General features: G+C 35.6%; 1 protein-coding gene across 3 annotated transcripts in view; it reads right to left on the bottom strand.

Moving 5' to 3' along the window:
* KCNK2 (potassium two pore domain channel subfamily K member 2) overlaps positions 1-19,594 on the bottom strand; it is a 229,641-nt gene that overhangs the window by 74,243 nt on the left and 135,804 nt on the right. For all 3 annotated transcript variants that reach the window (XM_029229275.1, XM_029229278.1, XM_029229277.1), the window contains 2 exons: positions 7,178-7,338; positions 4,777-4,963 (listed from right to left, as the gene is read on the bottom strand). In XM_029229275.1, coding sequence (XP_029085108.1) covers positions 4,777-4,963; positions 7,178-7,338 — 348 coding nt within the window. The remainder of the gene's footprint in view (positions 1-4,776; positions 4,964-7,177; positions 7,339-19,594) is intronic.

Here is a 19,594-nt window from a genome sequence, read left to right as displayed (position 1 = left end):
CTCATCAAATAAAAAATAAAATGACAAAAGTTAAGGAACAAAACATAGGAAGCCAGCAGTAAATTGTCAAATATAACTTTTACCATTAACTTTAACTTACCTCTACAAATTTGACTATAAATTATTATAGGCATTGCTAAAATCAAGTAAATGAACTTTGCTAAATAGTTTACTTTCTCTTCTCACCTCTTTGTGAACCACAGTTAGCAACAGGGGGTCTATTTATTCATATGTAAAACAAAAGTGCTCCAGTGGACCTGTGGCTCCCAGGCCTTTTTTAGCTCTAGAACCCCGAGCACTGGTAAAAGAACAAAAAGGGCCATCAGGAAGGAGTACATAAGAATTACTAAGGTAACCAACCAGCCAGTAAAACATATCCTTTGCATACATATAAATATAAAATTAAAATTTGCTGGGAGAGCTCTTCCTGCCAAAAAACTACTAAATGTTGAATTCTTATGTTCAGTCACATACACAGAGAAACCTGAACCCTTGTACCTATTTGTCTTTACAAATTTATCTCTAAATGCTTTTGATCCAATATTGCCAACAGTGAAAAGGATTTGCTCATGCAAATGTAAATTTATATTTATGAGTAGAAATCTATTATGCTCTAATATATCATGAACATTATGACATATAAAAATAAAAAGTAAGAAATGAGGTTAAAAAATACAAAGCAACAAGGGTTGTCCTGTTTTCTTCCTATGGCAGAAGGTCTACCTGCATGGACTGTCTTGCCCATCCCCTGGGGATGAGCTCACTGCTTCAGAGTTCCGGTCTAAACTGCCACATCATCTCTTGCTGCTTTTGAGATGCTCCTAATAATTACACCAAGGTTACAACCTGTGTTCTAAACATTTATATATCACTTTCCAAAATTTACTCCTTTTCCTTTAATAGCACCACAGTTTGAAGAATATGTTTTTTAATTTGTCTTCAAAGAAGTTCAGTACGGCAGTGTAACTGAACTCTAATCCCATTCAGAGTAGGGTTTGCAGGCTTGAGAATGGCATCAGACAATGAGTGTCTATTATGGGAAGTACCTCTCTCTTTTCTTTGGAGATTTATAGCCTAATAGAAAGATGAGAAAGTTCAAGCTAGAGCAGTGCCTCTTGCTTTTTCCTGGCAAAAATATCAAAATTAAGTGAGAATATTATCTGTCAGGACATCTAATAACAAGAGAGAAAGTTCTAAAAAATAAACAACTGATATTTCCCAGATAGGGCAGTCATCTTAACTTAGTGGCTAATTTTTACTTTATTGTCACAAGGTACCCAGAGGGAAAGACTATTTTTATGTACTCTACTTAACTATAAGAGGCAGTTATTTTCTAAGATCCTTAAAAAAAAACCTCATAATTTTTGTTTTTCCAAAGACTCTTGCAAAGGGCATGCATTTCCTAAGCCAGCCTTTGCCACATCTGCCCCCTTGTCCACATTTTCATTCCAAAAATGCTCCCTGGCCACAAAGATCTAGCATGTAAAGCCTATCGTACTAGGAATAGGGTTCTACAGTTTCACAAAGACCAAAACAGCTACAAAATGCATAAATTAAGGAGAGAAAGATGAGTCAACAAAAGTGGTATCCATCTACTTCTCTAATTTTCTCAGCATTTGTCGCTTTGAACACATCAAATTCCTTTGCAAGTTATTAGCAAAGTGTATTTCTACCATTTTTCATTATTCCTCTGTAAACCACAAATACAATTAAAATAATGGGTTTAAAGAGGGGTATAATAAAAATAAATTCCTAGTAATAATAAAGATGTTTATTAGACTACACTTAATGCCATGCAAATATTTTGTTTCCCTGCTCCCCTGCAGTACTGTGACCATGACTCTGTACTCAGGGTGCCTACTGATATACAAGATGTCTTCGTTGAACTTAACTGCTCAGGCAGCTGAAAGTGGCTACTAACAGACTCACCTAATCTAACCAGTGTCAGAGTGTGGATCTCCTAAAGGAAATTAAAAAAGGAATTGTTTTTCTTCTTCTACAAAACCAAAAGTAAAACTATTTATTCGTTTTTTTCTAAGCCAGTTTATACTGTGGTCAAAAATAAACACTATTTTAAGATTCCACCCACTTTTTTTTAATTTATAATTTTTGTTTTTGTAGTCTCCGATTACGAGGGTCACACACTAGACTGACACATATTTAAAATAACATGCACTGTATTATATCACTGAAACTTGCTAAGATAAAAGAACTTAAATGTTCTCACTGAACAAACAAATAAATGAATAAAGTGAGGTAAGGGATGTATTAATTAACTGGATCCTTTCACAATGTATATGTATATGAAAACACCACAGTGTGCATTTTAAATATCTTACAATTTTGTTTGTCAACTGTACCTCAATAAAGCTGAAAAATAAACACATTAATAAACATACCTATGCATTACCATAAAACATTAAAAATTAAATTGAATACAATAACATGTGTAATACAAGGCTGTTGGCCTGAAAATGGAAGACTCGTCACCTAATACCTATAAACATACCTATGCATTACCATAAAACATTAAAAATTAAATTGAATACAATAACATGTGTAATACAAGGCTGTTGGCCTGAAAATGGAAGACTCGTCACCTAATACCTATATATTCCACAGTAATTATAAGACCTTGTTAATTATATTTATAAAGTGGTACAACAGCGTAAGATTAACATGCCACAGTATAAATTTTGTTATCATCACTGTGTCTCACTTTCTGCTACATTAAAGCACTTTCAACTTCTACTTATGCGAATTATATCTATGTCATCAATGAAAGGTAGAAAAATGGGTATTTTAGGACAGAAGCTCATCGTCCTACATGGAGCTGCAAATCTCTGAGATTCTTCTCTCTGCATTTTGCTAATTAGAAAACTAAAAAATCTCCATCAGCATGATGTACCCTTCTTTCTCAGGGCCTCCATCCAGCACAGAGATGTGTACATAGTGTTTTTGACCAAAAGCAAAGCTTTGCTTGTAAAAATATCCCCATCTTCAAGGGTATTATACATTCCCCAGAAAGAAGGGCTTTGCCAGGTTAAACTGTAATTAACAAATAATAAAAACAGAGGCCTTCTCTGAGATTTTTATAAAACTATACAACATATTTTCTTTTCTGATAATATTTAAGTAAGAAGTTTGAGTCAAGAAAGAACAGTAAACAACGAGAAAGTATTAAACCCTCAAAACTGAATTAGCCTAGTGAGTTTATTCTGGGAAGTTTAATAGCACATTTCTACTATAATGTTTATTAGCATGTTTTTCTAACACTTCAAACTGATTTTTTTTTTTAAAAAAAAGAATGGTTTAGATTTTCAGGAGCTGGTCAAACTGATTCACGTTAGAGCATTATTATATCACTCTTACCACTATTACCACAATTTGTTTAAAATTGGAGTTAGAACAGTAATAATAATTGGATAGCATAACCAGAAAAGAGAGAGGTGAAATGACAGGAATGTAAGACCTAAGAGATACAACAATAAAGCAAATAGCAACTGAAATAACATATAGAGAGAAGGAAAAATTTTTTAAAAACCATCTATTTAAAAATGTGGACAAAATATTAAAAAGGTCAGAACACTGACATTAGAATTGAAAATTAAAGGAGAGAAATATCTTAGAGAAGGTTTTAAGTAGCTAAGAACATCTTCTAAAGTTTGCACGTGTTTCTAAAACCAAAGCACAAGAGAGTGATGTCACCAAGATGGTGACATAGTTTGTTCCTGACTTTGCTCCCCCTCATGAGAAGAACAACTAACAACTATTCGAGGACAAGACACCACTGAGAGAATACTAGGACATGGAAGTGAGGCTGAAGCACCCTCGGCACCCCAGAGATCAAGACAGACTGCATTAGAAGAATGGATGTTACCTGAACCTATTATGGTAATCATTTCATTTCATGATCAAACCATCCTGCTGTACACCTTAAAACCTATGCAGTGATGTATGTCAATTATTTCTCAATAAAACTGGGGAAAAAACCCTAAGACATGAAAAGCCCTAGTAAAAGAAGGAAAGATGGTTTAAACTTGAATTCTTGTACCACTGAAAAATAAATAAATAAGATGCAGATAAATGGTTTCTGAAATTAGGGTGGGACTATAAATTCTGAACAACCAGCAATTTAAATTTCTTTCACAGAATGAAAAATAAATATTCAACTGTACATTTTTGCTTACCTTCACTGTCACGGAATGACTCCCCCCACCCTTTTTTTTTTGGCTCTGTCACTGTTATGGATGAAATTGTGTCTTCCAAAAATATGGGTCGAAGTCCCTGGTACCTTGGAACATGACCTTATTTGGAAATAAGGCCCTTTCAAATGTAATTAGTTAAGATGAATTCATACTGGAGTAGAGTGGGCTTTTAATTCAGTATGACTGGTGTCTTTATAAGAAGAGGGAAATTTGGGCACAGCGACAGGAACACAGGGAGAATGCCATGTGATGACAGAAGCAGAGATGAGAATGACGCAGCTACAAGCCAAGGACCAGCAAGGACTGATGGTCTCCTCCTCCAGAAGCTGGGAAGAAGCAAGGAAGGATTCTACCAGTCTCAGAAGGATCCTGCCCCTGCTGGCATCTTGATTTTGAACTTCTATGAGAGAATGACTTTCTTTTGTTTAAAGCCACCCAGTTTGTGGTACTTTGTTATGACAGCCCTGGGAAACAAAGACAGTCACTGTGTTGTCCTGCAAACCCAAGAGAAAAGTCTAACTAAAGGAGAAGGGTTAGCAGAGCAGTGTCAGTACCAGCAAAAACTTACCTGCAACGTAGTCGCCAAAGCCAATGGTTGTTAAAGTAATAACCACAAAATAAATGGCGTCCAGGGCACTCCAGCCTTCTATGTGCTTGAATATGATTGCAGGCAGAGCAACAAAGAGTACACAGCCAAACAGTATAAATATGATTGTTGAGATGATTCGAATCTTGGTTTGACTAACATTCCACTTCTAAGGATGAGAGAGAGACAGAGATGGAGAAATCGATTGAGATAGATTATCAATGTATCTGTGAAGTTGACCTATATATCAATACACTGTTATCAGCAAATTAGTAAATGAGAATGGTATTTTATTCCCTCTTATAATTAACTTTAATTGTATTTACTTACAAATATTGGGTATAACATGAATAACTGAAAACAACCAATGCTAATAATGATGCTGCTTTACCCTTACCTAGCTTTACAACAGGTAAATCACTTTCTAAAGTAAATTACATTTGCTCTGAGAATAAAATTTCAGACTTACATTGTTCTTTGCTTACCTGAACTACTTTTGAAATATTTCTATTCTATAGGCATACAACCATTGCATGCCAAAGATAATCTAGAAATATATGAAATGGAGAAAACTGAACCATGAATTAAATATCTACTGTTGATAATTGATAAAATTATTAATTTCATGAAGACTTTTCCCTCTCACTCCTACCACATTTTCCTGTCATTCTTCAATTGGTTAAAGTGAAATACTAACAGACTTAAAGTTGATTCCCATGTGAACCAGATGAACTACCTCTCTGTTCTGTGGCCTTAAGCTGTACAACTAAATATACCAGACACGATATGTAGGCAAGGATAAGTCTTCAGCAGCCCTAAGCTACAGCTGCCCTCAGAGGACCCATGTTTTTTCACTCTTTCCCTTCTCAGAAATCCCTACAGCATAACCTAGTAAGTGAAGTATGTACATACAGCCATTTATCTCCATATCTCTTTTTTTCGTTATCACTATATATTTTCATCTCCCTGGATCTGTCTTATCTACTGTGACAATTATATGTCACATCCCCACCGTATAAAAATCACTGAATTTTAGAGCTTGAACATTTTCTAGAGATAAAGATCTATAAAACCATCGAATGGAAAGTGGAAATAAAAGTTTCTCTAGTCTATCACCCTTATCATATACATAAGAGTTAAATGAATTCATGTTTGTAAAGTTCTCAGAACAGAGCTTAGTACTAAATGTTGAATCTTGACTACTGGGATGTATTCACTACCAGAGCATGGGATTTATTTTATGCACTGATGTGGATACAGCATGAAAAACATTCTCCAGCATCCTGTAGTCACTCAAACATCTGTTGAATGAATGAATGAAGAACAATTCAGCATTATCAAGTTCATGCCACTAACTTCCCCTCTAAGTTAATGTAATACAAGATACTTTTAATATCAATATAAGAAAAGTATAACACCAAAAAAGGATAAAGCAACTAGTTGGGAAGAACCATGCCTTCTTTACTCTAACGTAAAAATATTTGAGAATGAACTTTGAACTTAATATGAAACATATCTAATGCTACAACTGGAATTATAATTTAAATTGAAAAACTAATACTCAGTGGTCTTATTTCATTAATAGAGTTAAATACTTTGTTGAATTTTTTATGAAAAGATAAATTATTGAATAATAAATAAAATGTATTGTAATAGTAGTGACAGTACTAACAAACCATTTATAATCTCACTCTCTAACACAATTATTTTCTTTATTCATAATTTTTTTTCAAGAATAGAAGCTTGTCATCATGATATTTTTCACTTAAGATCTAATTAGAGCATTTTCATTTTATTTTATTTTTTCTATTGAATATATACCCGTGAACATCTTGTGTATTACTTTTGGTTCTACTAAATTACATCCCTTAGTTAAATCTCTATCAATAATAACATGACTAACTTAAGTTATATGATCCCCTTTATCGTGTTTGCTATGTATTATTTGATCCTTCACAAAAGGGCTATTTGAAGTTTACTAGCTATGTTAGGCTTTCACTTATAATATCTCTAACCCTCAGAGTAATGCCTCATCATCAGTACCATTATTCACATTATATAAATGGCAAAATGGAGATTTAAGGGTAAAATAACTAGCCTAAGTGAATATAGCTAGGAGACAATACATCTGAAATTTGAACCCAGGACTGTCAGATTTCTGCTTCTTTTCCTATATTTTGCTTTTTCTTATTCATTAATGTATTCATTTGAAGAAGTATAAAAATAACTATACAGTGAGTTACTTACAAATAGAGGTACATATAAATTGTTATAGAAAACCCAGTAACTGAACGTCTAACTGTATCTGAGGTGAAGAGAAAAGTTACAATATTTTTAAAATTTAAATGATTAACATATGTAGTTAAAAGGCTATTGTACTCACAATAAATGTATCTTCCACTTTTGCAATTCCTTTTCCAAATATGGTTCCTAGTTGATCTCCAACTCCAGCCAACAGAAAACCAAAGAGGGGAATTCCCAGTAAGGCATAGATGATACAGAATATTTTCCCCCCTTCTGTGCGTGGTGAGATGTTTCCAAATCCTAAAAAACACAAAGAAGAAGAAGAATTCAGCTGTTTATAAATGAGGAATAGTTTAAAACATATGACCTCAAGATTGATTCAGAAATTCCCAAATATTATAAGATATCAATCCTAGATTTCAACTAATTAAGAATTGCTTTATACCACATAAGCTTTTAATGTAAAATCCTCTTATAAACAAATATTTTAACAATCTACAAAATATAGCTAGTGTTCCAATTAAACTAGATGATGAAAACTGAGGGAATAACACATGTAATAAAGTCAATGTTTTCATTAAATTTACCTCCACCTCTCTATACTGCTAATCCTGTCGACTACAAAGTTTTCGTTGCCATTTACTAAGAGTGTATTGCCTTCATTTGAGTATTCAAATATGCTTAAATTATTTAAAGTTTAATAACAACTTTTAAATTTTGTTTCCATTCAAGTACCTACAAAAAAGCAATAAATAAAAACTTAAAATTACGAAACCTTGTTAAAGTTCTGAGGATTCTGAAGGCTTTTCAATTTTGTGCAAGGATGGCGCTACTTGTTATGACTAAATCAGCTCAACTTTATTCCCCCCCTTTTTAAGAACAAAAGAAATGTCTACAAACATGTTTGAGGTAAAGAATGCATGTTCTCTAGAAGTACATAGAGTATTTTATTTGATATGTAATCCTCTCATTATCTTTCACATTAAATTAATCTGGAATTTTAGTTTTAATTTCCTCTTTTACTCAAGAATGTGGATCGGGATTTTAAGATTGGCATTTTGTTGCTACTTTCTAGTTTTACGACTATAACTATCAAAGAGTATGGCCTGTATGATTTTTACTTTTGGGAATTTATTGAGATTTTCTTTGTGGCTTTATAATGGCCAATTTTTTTTATTTGTTTGTTTTTTGAAAATAATCTGGATGTTCTATTTGTTGGAAACAAAAAGGGTAAATATTATCAAAGGGATTCATATCATCCCCCCAAATCCAGTCCTAATGTGGCTCCCTCACAAAACTTGCCCGGGGGGAGGAGAGGATGGGCTAATATTTGGTCATTTTAGCACATACATTTTTCTCCCCATAATATTTCCATCTTTCTCTTCTTCCTATTCAGTCAATTTGGTATTCATTGCTAGTCAATTCATCTATTGAGGGTTGTGGGTTTTTTCAAACGTATTTAATTTTCAAGAACTTTGCCTGTTTTCATTAGTCGGTTCTTATGCCATGAAAATAACAATTACACTCATTTCTTTGTTTTAACAATGTTGTACCATAAATTAACTCTATTGCCTGAGAGAAATCCTACACTTCCTTCATTTAGGTGACTTTCTTCAAGTGTCTGAGAATCCCTGGTCATATTTTCATACTTGTAAGCACAGTATAATAGTAGTTTGGTTAGTTTTTGTGGCTGAAATCTATTTCCCAGACTCAGTGAGAATCGTGGTTGATCTGGTGGGGCATGTAAGATTCTCTTCAAAGGAGTGTAGTTCAAGTAGTGTTGGCCGGAAAGAAGGGGGCTGGCATCTGATTGGCCTTTCACATAGATGTGCACCTCACAGAACTTGATAGCAAGGTTTCCTAATTCCTCATGGCAGCCTCCAGTTCACAGCTGCCTTTCTGCTTCTCAGACCTGCTGACTGCTTGGGGAACATGATGTAAGCTGTCTACACATTTAACTCATTTACCTTCCATCTGCTCTTATCTACTAATGCCTTGGAACGCTGAACATCAGGGCAATATGTACAAAGGTCCATCCAGGGCAAGTGTGAAAAAGGCCGAGAAGTCTTGTATCAAGGTAACTTGAAGAAGAAAAAGCCCATCACAAGGGTTAGACAGAATGCTTAAACTGGACAATTTGGGACGGTGCACCATTTCTGTACACTATCCAAGATGGAACTCAACAAGTTCAACCCTGTCCTCTATTCTAGCATCAATAAGCAGAATACCAATAACAAGAGAGCCTTGCTAAATCAGCAGTGTGGACTGTTTTGACCTGGGTTCTCTGATTATTACAGAGAGTCCTGCTAAGATCCAACACTATTTTATTGCCTCTCCAGATGAATAACCATGTGACCTGAAGTAGGGCAGGCATCTGAGTTATCCCATACCATCCCATTCTCTCTTCTTGCATAAGAGGACGAATGTCTTCAAAGTTATATCCATAAGAAGTAACCTACCTCCAGAAAGGGTCAAGGATCAAAAAGAAAAGATACAACGTTTTCTTTAATACTGACTGTGGCATTGCTATAAGTAGGCTCTGCAGTTTGTTTAAAAAATAAAAGCCTAAGTATCAGAGGGCTCAATTTGATCTGCCCCACACAAGTTAAAAGGGCATAGGAAAAAAGGGCTCCAACTTTTCATCCATCACTGACTCAGATTCGGCCCAGAAGCCACTGGAACATCTTCAGAAAAGGGGACAGAGGACTTCCTCAGAAAGTCTATTTATATCACAAATGAAATGGCCCCAAATCCAAAGAATTCTAGATGTAAGGAAAGCCAATCACCTTTCATTGATCAAAAAACAGAAACCAGTTCCTTGTGGCATCTCTGTACTTCCTCTTTATTATCTCCAAAGTTAGAAGAAGGGAGAATTGAAGGGAGTAGGGTTGAAGGATCCTGATATGATTCTTCTCTGAGTCTCTTCCTGCTTCACCTTCCAAATGTTTCTCTCAACACCATTACGCTGAGCTCTCCAGCTGAATCTGTGCCCCAGAGCTGGCTGCCCTCACACAGTCACCCAGTGCACACACACAAAGTCACCTAGCCATTTTCTGACATGAAGGGCGTGCCGACGACACCCTGAGCATCTGCCCAGGTGACAGGATCACGTGGTTGTTCAGGGGCTGTTCCTCACGTTTTCTCCTCTTCCCTGCATAAAATAAGAGTGGTCTCCTCTCCACGGATACACCACAGGGTCTAACCCAAGAACAGACCCTGGTTAAATGACTTGATATTATTAATGGACTTACAAAAAGTATCCATTGACTCTAAGCGATACAGTATGCCAAGCTTTTAAACTATTAATCTTAGTGGTTGTCTGGACTTCCTGACCCTTTCCCGTGGTTAGTCAGCAGCACCTTCCTTGCCTCAGGGTGAAACAGACTGTTTTGGCAAGAAGAAAATGGAAAAGAAACCATATTAAATTTTGTTTTCTTTTAACTCCTAAATTAAGGTGTTCACGCTCAAAATGCTTTGCCTGAGGAGAGCAGCTGTCAGTTTATAGCATCACATATGCTTGGCAAGAAAGTTATAAGAGCGGCAGGCAATCCAGCTTCCCAAGAGCTTAAGGGAACAGACAAGACTGAAGATTGATGGGGCCTGACCTTGGAGGAGGCGGGGTGAGGCAGAAACCAGAGGATAGGACCTGGGAGGAGGAGGGCGTTTCAAAGATACCCTGAAGCTGTCTTGAAGAGATCAGTGGTTAAATTCTCAGGAATTCTGCAAGTCAGCTGACTTCACATTGATAGTATGAAATCAACTGTAGTAGGAATACTTACACCTCAGAAATTGGCAAGTGCTACAGTTTAGGGCTCCCCCCCCCAACCCCAGCTACCTAATATTGACCAATACACTACAGGATAAGACAGAGTCAAATTTGAGAGACCGTACATAGTCTGTGCTAGACATCTGGATGGAAGCCTGTAGGCTAACCCCTGACATTTATGTAAATACAGCACCAGAATAGCTATCATCTCGTCTTCACATCACTTTAAGGGCAGGGCTTTCCGCGGAAAGCTATTGCAGGTCCACTGTAAGTGGATTACCTAGCAGGAGGCCCATATATGTCACCCCATCTGAACAGCCTGAAGAGGACAGGTCACTTTTCTGGCAGAATTTATTAATACTACAAATAAATAATACCCCTTCAAACACTGTGCACACTTGCAATTATTTAATTATTTGCAACAATTGATTTAATACCTTATTCCTCACTTGACTATGAGTCCCATGAGTGTAGAGACTGATTTATTGTTTACTTGTATGTTGTTAAGACTATAATTCCAAAACCTTACTGGCTTATTAACTAGTGCATTGACAATCAATAAATATTTCTTGACTGGTTGACTGACATATAAACCTAAAAAGTTTACAAAACTTTAGAAAGAGGGTAGAGAAAAGTAAAAGCATACAGAGAAATACAATGTTTCTGTATGAGAACTCATAAAATAACTAAATTTCTCTCCCACTAGTTACTAAATTTACTATCTTTGCAATCAAAATTCCATAGTTTTTAAAATTTTTACAACCTAATGAAATGATCCTAAAATTTATCTGGGATAAAATTAACAATAAGTCAATAAATATTTAAAAGCATGACTAATATGAGGCAAAATTTACTTCCAAATTAAAACTACGTTATCTATAGTTTTAATAATTAAAACTATGTGGAAAATTAATGAATGAAAACAACAGAAAGCGTAGAAAAGACCCAGCATATAACTGAATGTACTGTTTGCTAAATATGACATTTCATATTAATGTAGAGTTAGAGAATCAATTAGAATTGATTATTAAGTAAACAATGATGGGGTACATAGTAAGCCACTTAGAAATAAATTATGTCCTTACCTCATGGTATACACTAAATATTACCAGATAGATTAAATAATCAAATATGAAGAAAATGTGACCATAAAATATACATGAAAGGACAGGAGAATGATTCTCTAAATGTAACTCGTAGGGCAGAACCATAAAGAAATGAAGGATAAATACAACTACACAACAATATAACGATGCCGTATGTCAAAAGAAGAACACAAATTCTATGTAGAGGCAAAGTGTTTTTACCGAGAGGCAGTGCAGAAAAGACCCAATCGTCTCTGTTACTGGTCCTACCAGAGCTCTTCTTGACCAAACAGGCAAACTTTCACTTCACTTTCAGGGCTGAAGTTGTCCTGAACCTAACATGTCTGCATTTGTGATCTGAAATGTTCAAATTAAGACTTCTGCCTTTCGTCTCCAGCCTTAATATGTAGACCTTGGATTGTTACTTACAAATATACCTGTTACTGGGAAATATCAAATATCCATAATGATACATTGATAAACCCCAAATACATTATTGGTTATGAGTACTTGGAATATTTACTGAAAGACTGTCAAGTGGCCAACTTTCACAAACCAGTTCACTTCTACTGAAAAACGTCAGACTAAACTTGTAATAAGCAACACTATTGGATAATAGCAGCTTTTCTACCCTCTGCCTCAGACTGCCTGAAATTAAGTACCATAGCTAAACTGTTTAGACTTGTTGGCTGCAGCATACATACTCTAGATCTAAGAGCCCTATTTGACTAATAGGCAGTTCATGCAGATCTTTAATCCCTTAGCCAGCTTCCAATGTAGAAACAGTAGTTTATGATTACATTTATTGACAACAGCAAGGATAAAAGCAACAATAAATTGAAATTGCATTCATATAGTTCATTCTAAAGTTAAACCCAGCTTAAAATACACATCTAAGTAATTCTGACCAAAAATTTAGGAAGTAGGTTCTATTACCCCAATCTCACGGAGAAGAAATTTAGATAAGAAAAAATGCATTAATGTTATTTTACGTTTGATCAATTTTATATCATAAGGTAGCAAGCTCTACACAGAAAAGAAATCAGATATCACCACAGCAATAAGTATGATTTAATTCTGTTTGATGAAAAAGTATTCAATAAATATTACATGCCAAACACTGTGCAAGATACTGCAGACACAAAGATGAAGAAAGCACTGCTTCAAAAAATTCCAAGTTATTAATAAAATCAACTAAATACGATATCTACCAGCTTTTCTTTAAACATTAATGAAGGTACACAAATAGACAAAGATTTGCTACACTGAAAACCAAAAATAGCAATGTGTGTGTGAGGAATACTCCCATTAAAACACTGCACTTGGGATTCCTGGGTGGCACAGTGGTTGAGAGTCTGCCTGCCGATGCAGGGGACACGGGTTCGTGCCCCGGTCTGGGAAGATCCTACCTGCCGCGGAGCGGCTGGGCCCTTGAGCCATGGCCGCTGGGCCTGCGCGTCCGGAGCCTGTGCTCCGCAACAGGAGAGGCCACAACAGTGAGAGGCCCGCGTACCGCAAAAAAAACCAAAAAAACAACACTGCACTTAAAAAGCTGGGTTAGCATAAGTTTGGTTCCATATTTTACTTGGATCTCTGTAATATAAGAGGCCAGCTAGGAAGTGGCTAAGCTAGGTCTATTCAAATACTAAATCTACTCAGGTACTCTCAATATGCAGCATTTAAGCACTGGTAGTAGGACAGACCCAAGAAAAGCCTCGAAATAGTCTATACTGAGACATAAAATGTTAATGTCATGTGTCAGGAAATTCTGCAAGGACCCGTAGATAAACAGTGAGAAGTAAAAGGAGAGTGAAAAAGAGTAGAATATAAACCACTCAACATAAGCCTCTAAACAAAAGTCTATGAATAATGCAAATGCTAAGAAACAAAAACACAACCACTAAAGCAGGAATTTATCTAAATGAGAATAATTTCATGGGACAGTCTGAACTTAAATTTTGAAAGAGGTATATTAGAATATCCAGAGATAAAAACAAAATTTTTAGTGAAATTATGCGATAAAAAGGTATAAAGATATGAATAGACAGATAAGAAAGGGGATGTGTAAGAAATCTTGGAAATGAAACATACTAATTTTTAAAGAAATAAAATAGATGAAATAGACTGACAGAGGTGAAGAAAGAATTAATGAATTTGAAGGTGATGTTGAATAATTCATGAAGAACCCAACTCAGAAAGGAAAGGGGACTTAAAATTAAAAACATCAAGGAGGCCTTTAGAGACAGAAAATTAAAAACATGAAGGAGGCCTTTAGAGACAGAGACATGAGAATTACAATCATGTAAGTCCAGAAGAAGAAAATGGAATGACTAAGACAGAAACAGTATTTAAACTGAGAATTTTCAGATCTCAGTTTTGAATTGAAGAATTGAAGATCTGTGGATCCATATTGAAAGTGCACTCAGTATTGAATATGGTAAATAAGTGTAAAATCCACACCTAGACACGTAATAGAGAAACCAAAGAATACAGGAATCAAGATAAAATCCAAAAAGCTATCAGCTAGAAGGAGGGAAAAGATTACTTAAAAAGGAACAATACATGAGCAATAATAGTCATTGTAAAATAATGGAGTAACATCTTCAAAGTGCTGATAAAACATAACCATCATCCTGAAAATTTATATTTAGCTAAACTATCAAAAAATAATGAGGACCTATTTTAGCAATTTTCAGACATACAAAATCCAAGAAACCTTACCATCCAGGAAGCTCCTACTAAAATAACTATCTAGGTGTGCTTGAGAAATTATATACTTCAGAAAAAATAAAGGAGCCTAGTAGGGAAACATAGCATAGGAGAAGCAAAAGTGGGCAGAGAAATGGGAAAAATTTAATCAACTACTAACTGCAAAACATATGCACACACATGCAAACACTAAAAGTAAACAACGGACAACAGTAAACACAATGGATGGGAAAATAGAGGTTTAATAAGTAAGTTAAGTGTTGTTTGGCTAACATATAGAATTAAAAGTATTAGCTAAAAATGTGTTAAAGAATAATAGCAACCACTATCAATCCAACAAAAGGGTAGAAAAATAGGGAAAGAAGAAACAAAGAAAGAGGATGACATAAAATAACACAAATAGAAGAAAACCCAAATATATCAACAATCACAATTTATGTAAATAGACTAAAGGCAAAGACAGGGATTATTAGAGTATATAAAAATATCACAGTTCAGATAAAAACAAAGGGATAGAAAAAGACTTGTTAGCAAATTCTTATCCAAAGAAAATCAGCATAGCAATATTAATATCGATCAAATAGATTTAAAGGCTACACATATTTCTAGTAATAATGAGAGTGACTGTGTACTCTAATAGTAGAGATGTTATAGTAATCATGATTCTGTATGTACCAAACACCATAACTTTGTAAACTATTAAAGCAAAAGCTGACAAAATTATAAGAAAGTGACAAATCTACATTCATTCAACATCAGAAAAGCAGCTAAAGCAATATACCTCATTTGCAGATTGAAAGGGAAAACAATATGACTACCTCAACAGATTCACTCATTCAACTTATTCAAGTAACATTTATTGACTGCAATGTGTTAATTATAAATACAATAAGTGAACAAAAGAAGAAAGTCTTCTTTGTTCAAATGGAGCTACTCTATCTAGTTTTGGACAGTAAAGAAAATAAACAGAATAAATTGTAATTGTTAGAAATCATTACATGGTGTAACAAATAGAAAAGAATGGGAGTTATTAGGAATATGGCATGTAGGATTGTAATTTTAAATGGTGTGGTCAGAGTGGGCTCCACGGAGAAGGTGACAGTTGAGGAAAGATTTGAAAGAGGTGAAGGCAGAGGGCCATGGAAATATCTAGGGAAAGAGAGGAATGAGCTGGTGCAAAGGACCTGAGGCAGAAGTGAGCCTGGCACATGTGAGGGAGACTGAGGAGGCCAGTGAGGCTTGAATGACAGGGGACGGTGGTAGGACCTGCCAGGGACTGATTATAGGGGTCTAGTGTAACCCTGAAGGCCTCATAGGTATAAGGATGCAGAAGAGCATTTGATAAAATTGATCGCTCTAAAACAGAACTAGAAACAGAAGGAAATTTATTAACCTGGTTTTTGTTTTTAAACTTATTTATTTTTTGGCCACACCACGCAGCATACGGGATCTTAGTTCCCCAACCAGGGATCAAACCTGCGCCCCCTGCAGTGGAAGCATGAAGTCTTAACCACTGGGCCGCCAGAGAAGTCCTTAACGTGGTTTTTAATATTCTGTGGCATCACTGTGCCGTAGTTTTTTTGTTTGTTTGTTTTGGTTTTGGTTTTTTTTTTGCAGTACGCGGGCCTCTCACTGTTGTGGGCTCTCCCGTTGCGGAGCACAGGCTCCGGACGCGCAGGCTCAGCGGCCATGGCTCACGGGCCTAGCGCTTAACCTGGTTTTTAATCAAAAAACTAATAGCCAACATATACTTAAGGTGAAACTTCCAGGCATTGGCTTTAAGATCAGGAACATGAAAAATACATCATCATTATGACTTCTCCACTATACTGTGAGTCAATGCTATAGAATTAGGGAAAAAAAGGTATAAAATGAGAAAGTACAAGTTGAAGCTATTACTGTTTTTTGTACAACATGCTTGTCTATGTAATAAAGCCAAAAACAGGTATACTGGATTCAAAGTCAAGAAAACAACAACCCAATAATAATAAATACTCATATGTGCTTATTATGTGCCAGGCACTCTTACAATCAATTAAACATATTGATTTCTTTACTTCTCACAATAACCAAATAACATATGTACTCCTATTCTCATTTTTCAAATGGAGAAACTGAAACACAAAGAGGTTAAATAATTTTCCCAAGATTACACAGCTAATAAAGTAGAGAAGCTGGGATTTAAACCCAGGTATTTTAGGTCCAGTGTCTGGCCATTTATCATCCACAACACAACATTCCTATACCCCCAGAAAAACCAACCATCAAATGCAATACAAAATCAAAAGATCTCTATAACAATATTAATAAATATATCTAAGAACAAATATAATAATTAATATATATTTTCTAGATAAAATTACCAAAAAAGTTAAGAAATGAATGACATAAAAGGCCTGAAGAAATGAAGAGAGCTACAGATACCAGTTTTACCAAATGTATGTTAAGTATAATGCAACTGCAATAAATATTTTGAAGGATTTTCAGTGCAAGTTGATGGAATTTTATAAAAGTAATAAAAGAAAGTAAAGGACCAATAGCTAAGAATATTTGGGGAAAAAGTGAGGTGGGAAGATTTGTTCTACATGATATCAAGACTTACTAGAGCTATTAGAAAGCAATCTGATTAACCATCTGTACCATTTATTATAGTTCTTAAAAGCTAGGAACAGAAAATTACTGTCTTATCAAGACAAAGAATATCTATCTCAAAACATTTAATATCATACTTAGTATTAAATGTCAACAAGAGGAATCCCCTTAAAATCAGGGGGGAAAAGATATCCATTTTACAACTATTATTTTTTATTATTCTGAAAGTTCTAGCAGGTTTAATGACAGTGAACATATGAAAGGAATAATTATTATAAAGAAGACAAATATTTGTTGTGGATGGAATTAAATTTCTAGTAAATACAGGAGAATATTGAAAATTGTCGAATAAAGCTCAGCGAAATTGCTGAATGCATGATAAATATGCAGAAACCAACAGCATTATTCTATTTTAGCACAATCTCAGATGTGCTAAATGAGATGGAAAAATACCTTATTTTCAATATTTAGGGAAATATGAAATACCTAAAAGTAATCTTATCAAGACATATGGTAGAGCTTTAGAGAACAGCTTGGGCTAGTGTAAAATGGGATGTAACAAAACATAAAAGAACAGAAAAGACTAGAATAAGGTCAGAAACAGCACATTCTTTTTTTTTAAAGCATCATGAATAAGTTGGAAATTTTATAATTATGTAGTTAATAATGCTGAGCAAATTGGTTACTATTTTGAAGAAAAAATTCACTCTGTGAAAAGTACCATGTAAATGAAAGATACAAATAAATTAACTAAACTACTTCTGTATTGATCCCCTCTGATTATGTTTCATCCTTTACCTCAAATGCACACCCTCCCCCTCCCACCACTCTTCACCTGGCTGATCCCTAAAATTCCATCATTACTTAGGTTAGAAATGAATTTCTCCAACAAGCCTTCCTTGAGCCCTCACTACACACCCCCAAGACTGGGCTTGGTCCCCCTCCTGTGTACACATTTCCTTTAACCTAAGACTTACCTCACTAGATTGTAATCAGTTCTGCAATTAGAAGTTCTGTGAGGGACCGCGTTTTAGTTCTCACCGTAGCCCTAGTGCATTTCCATTGGACATCTAAATAATATATTCTTCCTGAAACTCCCTTTCTACTCTCTGCCCCTCACTGCAGCCCTCTCTCCATTCTGCTGAGGCAGTTTCTCATTTTTCAGGTGTTGAGGATTTCAAGAGTACCTGATTCGCTTTTAGAGCTTGGACCTAAAATGTTTTCAAACAGCTGGTTCCTTGTGGCTCTCGTGAAACCGTGGGGTTATGGAAAGATGCTCATAAAGGTATCCCTCTACTAACTCTCTTGTTATCCTTAAAAATCTCTTCTGCGCACAGGTTGTGATTTGAGATTTCTCTTTATTGTGTTGACTTCTGAATAGTACTTTTCCTTTTGAAATAATCAGATTAGCGTATTTCATCTCCCTCCATCCAGTAATTCAGGATTTTGTTCTTAGTGGATGACTAGCAGATAACTATCACGTTAATTCACTTTGTCTTGCCACTCTTTTTTAGTGACCTTTTTCTTGAGTAACTTATGGATTGTCTGATAAAGACTTGCTTTAAGGAGCATTTTTTCATAGAAGCCTGCCCCTTCCCCAGCCCTGACATCCCCATAACAGGTGTGCTGAGGAGGTTCCTGAGCTCTGTGTCATGGGGACAATACCCTGACCCAACACGTATGGCCTCACCACCACCATCTTGTTAGATTTAAATCAGTCACCAAAGGGCCAGAGTCCTCAAGTCTTCCTCAAGCTCACATCCCAAAGCCTGTAGGCAATGAAGCAGATCCCCTCTCCATCACAACCCTTCCATTCTCCTTCCCTGCTTCTCAGTGGTTACAATGCCACTACTTCAGGGCATCAAAATAGACTGACTGTGGTCTTTTCTCACCCAAATCCATCTCAGCACAGTCCATTCTCCCGAAAGCACTGTTTCAGTCTTTATACTCCATAGTTTGTAAAACCCGTAGGTGTTCCAAGGCCTTTACTTGCAAACCACCATTCCTATTTCCCAAAAACTCCCTGTTATGCAATTGTTCTATCAATACCTTCTGGTAACACCAGAGTCATCATTACTCACTGAAAAAAATAAGCTAGACTCTTCTGATTCCTTATATTTTTTATGTTGTTTGCTCCTTATAACTGGTACAAATGTGGCCCTTCAATTGTTATTTGCAATCGTTTCTGTCCTTTCTGCCCCCACCCCACCCCATACACCACTTTCAACACACAGTCATTCCTTTCCCTTTCAACCAGCTGTGATCTTGCCTTCTTTCAACACACATAGTACTTTCTATTTCCTTTGGAGGGATTATGTATGACCCTAACATGAATTCTTACCATTTGGTTACATGCTTTTTTCTCTCTTCTGGATGACAAATTTCTTGGGAGCAAAGACACTGT

The sequence above is a fragment of the Monodon monoceros genome, unplaced genomic scaffold (genome assembly GCF_005190385.1).
Source record: "Monodon monoceros isolate NGI ecotype Baffin Bay Population unplaced genomic scaffold, NGI_Narwhal_1 Super_Scaffold_18, whole genome shotgun sequence".
Lineage (NCBI taxonomy): Eukaryota > Metazoa > Chordata > Mammalia > Artiodactyla > Monodontidae > Monodon > Monodon monoceros.
This window is presented reverse-complemented; position numbering and strand designations above follow the sequence as displayed.